The 9,723-nt window shown below is 39.1% G+C and overlaps 1 protein-coding gene across 2 annotated transcripts in view; it reads left to right on the forward strand.

Annotated features, from left to right (window-relative positions):
* Positions 1 to 7,754, forward strand: part of LOC106081167 (uncharacterized) — a 49,191-nt gene extending 41,437 nt beyond the window's left edge. For both annotated transcript variants that reach the window (XM_013242949.2, XM_059370372.1), the window contains exons 2-4: positions 2,168 to 2,599; positions 2,661 to 4,658; positions 6,347 to 7,754. In XM_013242949.2, coding sequence (XP_013098403.2) covers positions 2,213 to 2,599; positions 2,661 to 4,658; positions 6,347 to 6,850 — 2,889 coding nt within the window. In that variant the 5' untranslated portion in view covers positions 2,168 to 2,212 and the 3' untranslated portion in view covers positions 6,851 to 7,754. The remainder of the gene's footprint in view (positions 1 to 2,167; positions 2,600 to 2,660; positions 4,659 to 6,346) is intronic.
* The last annotated feature ends 1,969 nt before the right edge of the window (positions 7,755 to 9,723 follow it).

Consider the following 9,723-nt stretch of genomic DNA (forward strand, 5'->3'; position numbering starts at 1 on the left):
AGTACAGCAACGTCAAACTACAAATAAATATTTATGGGCCCATATATTGTATTCCAAATTTAATTAAACATAAAATTTAAATAGCATCGCAGCAACTTATGTATACAAAAAATAGAAAATGTATGTCAAACCTTGTTGCATGTGTGTCCACTATCAATATTGTCAATTTGTATACACGTTATGGGAATTATTTAAAGTTGCAAGGGTAAATGCATCATTTGTAGTAATTCTGACTGCATAGGTCATGATTTAAACATTTGTGTGGTTATACTGTTTGCGCCATATTGTTAATCACCCAAAATAAATTGGTACATATGTAGTAGCTGAAAAATTTGTGCCACTTTAGATACATAGTTAATTTTAAACTTCCTTTTACACCATCAGACATGTCATATAAGGAACCTGTGTCGAATGATAGCAATTTCCTATGGTGAGATGTAAAAATGACGAAGGGTGTTTTTTTTTTACACTGGTGAGAAAAAAATTTCATTTTGCTGTGCCAATCGATAATTTTTCTAACACTGACAAATTTTGACGTTTGATGTGCGCGCCACATAATAATACAAGAAAAGTCCAGAAATTAATAATTATTTGCGTAATGAATATTTTCGAAAATATTTTCCATTACTGCTAGCAGTTACATTGCAAATGCGAACGTTGCAATATGGAGATATTTTAGGTCTTGCTTCGGAAAAGAGGAAAACACGGCGAGTAAGACAAGTAATGTTATTTTAAAGATACCTCTCTTAATTTTTTAGCGGGAGAAGTCATTACTTCACGAAAAATTAATGCAAAAATTTATGTCAAATAAGTCGTTTAAATGTAGTGTCGTCTGCCCACAATCTATGCGGCCAAATTATGCCGCACTCAAGTTGGTTACCAAAACGCAAATGAATTTACAATTATTGACATGGGACTTTGCCCAATGAAACGTCACAATTTGCTGTGCTGTCAAAAATTTTAGTAGCCCCTGGGCTACTCAAAAATTATTCACCACACTTAACGTCATATTTTTACTATTCCTACAACTTTGCTACCATTCGGCACACAACCATAGTACTAAAATAAAGCAGAGAAATTGTGATCAACTTTAATATTTAAATTGAGCAAATCTCATTGACGATTCATTTCCCTCTAATATGATATTCTAGGGCAAAGCCAAGGATTTAAAATTGAATCAGCTCTACTTCTGGTAATCAGTTATATGACAATTTTTTTCCCAAATTCAAATTTTGAATACAACGACTGCGAAATAAATCATCTGGCATCACTTTACCTTTTCACTCTCTCTGACATATGTGGTGGTTATCGATTACAAATATTTCCATGATCTTGTTCGGTATGAACCGTTATGAAATTGAAGATAAATACACAAAAAATAAAAAGAGAGACTATTAATTAATCACGCTTAAAAAACCTATACTCTGAAGGTATTTCACTAACACTTTCCAGCCATTTTCAATTTTAATTTTATTTTTCACAACATTTCTTCTTTATCGATAACATTTGAAAAAATTGATAACTCACAGTGTTGCCATTGTATTTAAACAAAATTAGTTGAGCTAGGCAATTTTAACAAAGGTCCCATTTAAAAAGCCTGTGGCCAAGTAAAACAAGTATCAATTGCTTAATATAATCAGAGAATACTTTCATCTTTTTTAAAACTCTTTAACAGAGGAAGTTATATTAATTAGCTATTTATTTATTTCTGCCAAAATGTTTTAGTTCCCTTACCATAATTATCCTTGTGAAAAGGGGCCAGGAATATAATACCATAAACCTATTTTTGGCAAAACTTATAATGTTTTCATCCAAATTGGTTTGGCATCCCATAACGAACATCAAAACAGCAACGGCAAATGTAAAGGAAAAGGAAAACTTTTAACCACTAATGGCACATTTAACATAATAGTAACTGCGTCAAACTTAGCACAGTTGGTTGTTGATACTTATGAAAGTTAAACCATAATTAGCATGCCTTACAATATTACTCCATTTTCCATTTCCCCTGAGCTCCTGAGCCAGTTGCCGGTTACACCATCATCCATATGGGTGTACAACCAGCACAGCAACATTATCCATCTCCTCTCATTGAATTTATTTTCGAGAGTTGTTATAGTAACGTCTTTTTTTCTCATATCATCCATACTTTTCCATTTGCTTACAGTGATTCCAGCCTGCACACTTAAAGACACACACATACACCGAGGATATGGCTTTTCAACGTAGCTACAGCAAAGTCTGGTGGGGATCAGACAATCAGACAATGCCCGGCATGAATGGGGGCAGCGTCATGAATTCCGCCATCCATCAAATGCTTACCAGCTCCAACAATGTCAGTTTAACAAGTGGTGGCTTGTACTATAACCAACAGCAGAAACCACAACAACAGCAGCAAAGGAATCAGCATCAACCACAAATGCAGCAGGAACCGCATCAGCAGTATCAGTCATTTGGTGGAAGTGCTTATCATTCATTGGATTTACATCAATACAAATATGGTGGTAACTTATCGCGAATCCAAGAAGTGGAGGATGAGCATAACATCTCAAAATTATCCTGGGGAAAGCATGATAGCCCTGGAAGTTTAAGGTCTCAAGTAAGTTGATCGAAGTTGAATGGCAATACCAAGTTTTAAGTCTTCTTTTTATTTCTTTAAGGATTCTGGCTTTTCGGACAATGAGGAATTTCACCATACGCGCAGTCTCAGTGGTCGTTCTTCAAAGACTTCTTCGCCCAGCTCCAAGTCAAGCTTTGGATCTCCTCAGTCGACAAGGTCTGTGGAAACCCCGCCCACCGTTGTTAGAAAAACAGTGCGTTCTGATTACTACACATCTCTGGTAAATGTCTCGAGGCGCATTACCTTTCCAGCCTCGCCGGTGGCTAACAATAAATTGCAGCATTCTTCATCGTCGCCGATACAAGAACCCTCCAACGCTGAAGTTGAAGATGAGGGTCCCTCCCTTCTGGAAAAACTGGATAGTATGCAACTGATGAATGAGTCGCCAGTGGCACAGCAGCCGTACTTTGAGCAGAGCAGGGAACCTGCACCACCCACACCTATTCGAAGTGCCAATCCCAGAATAAAGAAACGTCGCAAGGTACAACGCAAGCCAACAACCCCTCTGTCTCCCACTCGGAAACGTTGTCAAAGCTGTAACAATAGCGAGAGCCATGAAGACGATAGCGATGGGGAGGAACAGCAAAACCAGAACACAAGTCATAGATCTATACCCGAGTACAATAATGAGACTGTGTATCTGGGGGGACCTCCCACTTGTTCTACGCCACCACCACCCTATAATAACGAAACTGTGGTGTTGGGAGGACCTTTGGAGGATAGTCAGCACAATAACACTTTAAAATACGATGATTATGGAGTATCGCCCCTAAGATTGCATACACGCTTCAGTGGTCACACCAGCACCCCTAAGGCCTTAAAGGAAACCTGTGGCTTTAGCAGCAACTCCTCCATGGCCCCTTTTCTGGAATGCAATGAATATGACAACACCCTGCTTAATGGCCATAGTCCTGATGTCCAATTTTGGTTAGATGATCTTCGCATGTCGTATGACCAGGAGGTAATGTCCACGCTACAAACCAAATCCATAGCCCAGGAGGCCATAAAGAATCTGAAAATCACCACTAGTACAGTGGCCAAATTCATCAGACAGTTGCAGCAGAAGGCTTTGCGCATGCAGCAATGCTTTGAGAGAACCGAACGCCAGCTTGGTGGCTCGGAGAATATTTCATTGCATGAGGCATTGAGTGGCTCCCTGCATCTATTGGGCAATGTGGCTGAGTTCACTCATATATTGGAGCGCAGATCGGTGTTCTTTGCCGAGAACCGCTTGGAACGCAAACGTTATGAGGACTATATTGATCAAATACGCATGGTCCATAAGGATACGCGCTATTCTTTGGAGAATCAACACTACATCAATCTTGAATCTTTGTTGGAAGATTTACAAGTTTTGAAACGCATTCTCCTGATTGCAGTGCGACAAGTTTACGAGAAGCTGGTGCGCATTTTGATACAAAGTATTGAGAATGGTCGTTGCGATTTGATGCTTAAGGCCAACATCAACATGGTGGCCACTCTGATGAACATTGATTATGATGGATTTGCTTCCCTCATCGATGCCTTTGTGCAGACGGAGGCAGTGCGCACCCTGTTGGTGGTATGCTTGGATAACAAATCGAGTTCAGTTAGGGCTCAGTCTCTAAGAGCTTTGGCCACTATTTGCTGTGCTCCCGAGCCCATATTCCAGTTAGGCTCTTGTGGAGGCATAGAAGTGATACGAGACATCTTGCAAATTGGAGAGCCAACCAAAAAGTCTGCACAAAAAGAGATAAAACGCAGCGATTTGGAGCGAAGAGAAGCTGTTTCTTTGCTGACTCAAATAACGGCGGCCTGGCATGGCCCCGACCATCGTGTGGATGGCCTACGCGATTGTGTGGAAACTGTGGTGGAGGGTCTAACGCGCCTGCTGGTCTTTACCGAATGCCCTCAAACGCTGTTGCTGTGTGCAGCGGCCTTAAATAATTTATCACGCATGGAAATCACCTCCCACTATTCGATTATGTCTCATGAAACCATCTTCAAGCTTATCGATACCATGGAGAGCCGAGATGAGGGCATCAATGTGTTTCTTTATGTAAGTATCTTGTTTATGGCTTAACATTATAAGGTTGCCACTAACGTACAAGTGGGAGGGGTGCAGGGCACACCCATTACAGTTCGTGTACATAACATTTTTGGTGCTCTAAAGTTATGAGCTCATAAATTTTAGCATGACATTTATATTTGCCCAATTTGCAGGATTTTAAGCAGAATCTGTTATTTTTTTGCAATTTTATTGAAAGGTTTACTCCTTTTGCCTCTCTCGATTAGCCTTTGGTGGGGGAGGGGAGGCGTCGTATGCAAACCGTGTAAACTCGTGTAAATTTAAAGCAAATATCAAAATTCAGGGTTTGTGTACACCGAGAAAAAAGCAACACTCTTGTTGTCAATGACAATGAACCCGGCCGACAAAAATGTTGACATATCCCTTTGTTGGCTTACTTACAAGAGAAGGACTTTGTTAGGGCAAGTTGTCACCGCCAAAGACTTTCACACCGGAATGCTTTCTACTCAAGTCCATGAAACGTATAGTGAGTGTATACCTTAATGGCTAGTTGGTGTAACGAACCATCGGACTTTCTCAACTTCCTCTGGGGGGACAACTTTCTGAATAAAATTATCCACTGGCTCTACAAAGCCTATTTAGTCTATTACTATACTATATTAGGTCGTATTAGAGTGGTGGCCATGATGACAGTTGGGGCAAAGGAGGCCCTTATCATTAACATGTTACTAATGTAATTGTTAAAGGAATTTGAAAAGGATTAAAAGGAGGAATTCCTATAGTAGGTCATATTGCTCCAAAGCAAATGAGCGCGCTGTGCTTTGTTTTTGAACGTTTCGTTGCAAACAAATCCCTCTGCAAACAGATCCCACAAAAGTTTTACTTTGATGCCTAGAAACACTACTTCACGTATGGCAACACAGAATGACTCTCGATTGTCAAACTTGAAAATTCTTTGGCTTTAGCCAAGGCGAATTTAAAAAGGTGGTCTCATGCGAACAGCTGTTAACAGCCGGCCAGCTTTGACAGCATTAAGATGACAGATTTTTGTTTGCATTCTCTTTGTTGTTATCTTCTTTCTCGCATGTTCCCTGCTCATGTAAGCACACGTATACACACAAGCACACAAATTTCTTTGTGTGTGTTGGCAAAACGTCGATCAGCTTGATGACAAGAGGGTGGATTGCACCATACGATTTGTGGTTGTTGTACAAATGAGACCACCTTTAATTGTTTCGCCATGAGCTTTAGCGTTCATTATGTTTTGATTGTCAACATAATAAACATAGTTTGCTCTGAAGGTCCCAACAAAATTTTTCACGGTGTACTTTTTATGCTGTCGGCATAAGCCAATACAAAACACAACCCACCACTAGAATCTCCAACTCGTTTGAGTATCTCTGCAAGGGCCAAGCATAAAACTCATAAAACTTATTTCTACATTTGTAAAATATTCTTTTTCTCTGAAATCCTCGGCACGTTTCTCATGAGCGGCTACTTGTTTTTGCCAAAAAGCAAAGTCAGTAGTCAGTTAAAGCACGAAATGATAGTTAAAATTGAATTTCTCTCACTTGCACCATAGTCAGTATGAAGGTTATGTTTGTGTCGGCTGGATACTTTTGGAATTTGCACCTTATATACAAACTTATTGATATACTCTTTTCCAACCCCCCTTCAGAACTTGACTAACTTTTTGTTATTCAACTTTTTCATTGCAGGAACAAATCGTTGCCATGCTCTACAATATGTCATTGAATAAGAAATGCCACAGCCATTTGGCCAATGGTTCCATCGTAAATTTCATCACGTACGCATACCAAACGGAGTTCTATAAGATCTACAGCACGCGCGGCGAAAGCGAAGCCCAGCAACGTTGTATCAAAACAATTTTGCATACATTGACACGTCTGGTGCAGGACTCAGTGTTGGGGATGGAGCTGCTGGAGCAGCACAATCACATGCCATCAGCTCTCTTTTATAGTTTGAGCGCTCCGCCAAGGGGACAGGAATTTCAGCGACAACAGCAACTCTACCACCAACAACATTTGCCTTTGGACATAAGCACTAGTCGTGAGATTTCCTTCTTGGCCCGCAGGTTGGACTCGCATCGGCAACAAGAGCAGTCAGAGTTTGAGCCAGGGCAGGAGCACAATGAACTCTGTCATGAGGAAAGAGAAAGCAAATTGAAAACGCAATTGCAGCGCCAGGAAAGTTATGTTTAAACGCCCAGCGTTGGGGAGAGAGCATTAAACTAAAACACCTTAGACCTAAATCTGCAACTACCAACACTCAACCAAAGACAAAGTGAAATGTTTAACACTTCAAGTACCACTACTCGAAGGGAACAATAATGGAGGCAAGCCCAGCAGCCCGTGTGCCAGCCAGCCAGCCAGCCTAAGATATTGGTTGGTAAACACTTGGCTTGACTCAAAGGCACGGTGTAAACAAAGTGTCACGTTTATAGCAGCCAGCCATACTCCAAAAGCCGCCTACTTTTAGTCAGACGTGCATAAAAGTCATAGCAAAAGTTTAACCTCGTCATTGCTCTTTTTTCAACGCGGCTATTCAACCTGCCAGCCAGTCAGCCGTTGAGCAAACCTTGTATCCGGGCAATTCACCTCTGGCGAGCATTTAAGGTTCAATTACATCAAAAGGGGGAAAAAGTTTTCTTTAAATCGTTCCATGTACTTCATATTTACATGCAGTAACAATGGAGCACGTATTAAATGAACATTTTATTCAAACTGAGCAGCAAAAAGTGGAGTAAAGTGGAATGCTCCCGGAACTTGATCATTTATTATTTAGTCAATAAATTTGTCAAAGTTCATCTGCAACATATCACGGTATCTAAAACCAAACAAAAACAAATAATTAAAAATTAAATTATAAATGTTTACTTTGCAAAAGCAAGTTTAGTTTATATCAACTATAGTCAAGCTGTGCCAAAAAAGAAATATTAAAGTAGCCTAACTTACAAGATTATCTCTTAGATTATACACTTGTAAATAACACATTTGTAAAATAAATGTAAAAAGCAAGAAACCAAATACTGTGTAACATAACAAACCATGTATGTAAGTATATGTATAGATGAAAAAAAAAAATTATAATAAAATCCATTTTGTAAAATAAAAGTTACTTTGTTTGCTATTTTAAAAAATTTTGTAAAACGTGCGAAAATGTTCAGCAGAAGATACTGAATTGGTTGTTGTTGTTGTAGCAGTGTGTTGTACACTGAGGCGACAGCCCTTGCAAATCAAGGCGAATTCAACAAGGTGGTCTCACGCGAACAGCTGTTTACAGCCTGCCAGGTTTGACGGTATTAAGATGTTAGATTTTTGTTTGCATTCTCTTTGTTGTCATCTTCTTTCTCGCATATTGTCTGCTCATGTACGCACACGTATACACACACGCATACAAATTTCATTGCCTGTGTTGGTAAAACTACGATCAGCTTGATGACAAGATGGCAGATTGCACCATATGATTCGTGGTTGTTGTACATATGAGACCACCTTCAATGGTTTCGCCATGCTTGCCAATAAAGAAACTCAACGGGTCAATCCGGTACGTAAAACCGGCTGCCATGAGATTGTCACTGGATTGGTATTCGCCTTTTGCATGTAGCACAAAGTTTACCTTCAAAAGACTTCTTCGCTGAAGCTTCTTCATTCATTCAGGCAACGTGACTTAGCTAATGCAATCGTATAGAACGTCTCCCTGTCTGAAACCTGATTTGGTATTAATGGTTCGGAATTGTATCAGCAAGCGTCATCCTTCAGTCTTATCATTTTTGCTGCGATACCAAACACAGACAGGGCTGTTGAAAGTGACATTGTAGTCTACGAAGAGATGGTATGTGTCTTCTCGGTTCTTTTCCATGATTTGGCGCAGTTCAAATTTGTGGTCTATGGCGGATTTACCAGCTATAAAGCCGCATTAATAGCGCCCAATTATTTCATTGAACTTACATTTTAATCTTTCACAGAGTACGCTCGAGAGTATCCTGTATGCAATGGGAAGGAGCCTTATTGCTCTTTAATTGGCACATAATATCTTGTATAATTCCGGTAGACCCTTCTTCTAGTGGGCTGCAGCTGAATGAAAATAAGTCACCCGGAAGTGTAAAGAGACTCAAAATAAGAAAAAAACACAGCTTCAGTTTCCACGCGTTGAACCGTTTTGTTGGCTTACTAAACCTTACCGTATTCTGTCGTTACTACTGCACAAGTGGGTGATGGCAGTGTCATATTACATATAAATGTGCAATCGGTTAACACAAAAATGGGCTTCAACCATTTATTTTTTTTTTACTTGAATCGATATGGCAGAGTAAAATACTCTATATGGCAGGGTATTTTTCATAAGTTGGTGTCCTCACCAACTGTTAATTTAACACTTTTGTATTCAAACACAGAAAAAACGACAATGTACAGTTATAACTGTACTGTATAAAGCGCGATGACAATGTCACGAACACCGAAGCATCCGTTTTGATTGAGATCCAAATGCAAAGTGAGTTCAGATTTTTGTTTAAGTTAAAGCGAGACAGAGGTGAGTGTTAAATTTAGTACAAGTTAATATGTTGTAGGGTTGCCATGTTTCAATTATTAATTCAAATATTGGTATTTCTATTAATAATTAGGGAAAAATGAAAATTTCAAAAAAAATCATATTCTAATAAATAAAATTGGGCAGATTTGGAAGAACAGACAGAAGTTGTATTTGAACTGGGTTCAACCGTCTTGTCTCATTTCTTGTGTACAGAACAAAGTAGTATAAGGCTTAAATTTCTGGTATAATTTTTCTACCTATCTTCTGGATGATGCATAACCTCTATGTCGTCTTCGTTCTTAAATAGTTCGGCTGGTAACTCATCGGTTTACTGCTGCCTTTTTGTTTTCAGATTTTGGTATTTATGTTAATAATCAGGGAAAAATTAAAATTTCAATAAAATTCATTTAATTCATATTCTAATAAATAAAATTGGGCAGATTTGGAAGAACAGGCAGATGTTGTATTTGAACTAGGTTCAACAGTCTTGTCTCATTTCTTGTGTACAGGTCAAAGTAATATAAGGCTCCAATTTCGTATA

This window comes from Stomoxys calcitrans, chromosome 5, assembly GCF_963082655.1.
Source record: "Stomoxys calcitrans chromosome 5, idStoCalc2.1, whole genome shotgun sequence".
Classification (NCBI taxonomy): domain Eukaryota; kingdom Metazoa; phylum Arthropoda; class Insecta; order Diptera; family Muscidae; genus Stomoxys; species Stomoxys calcitrans.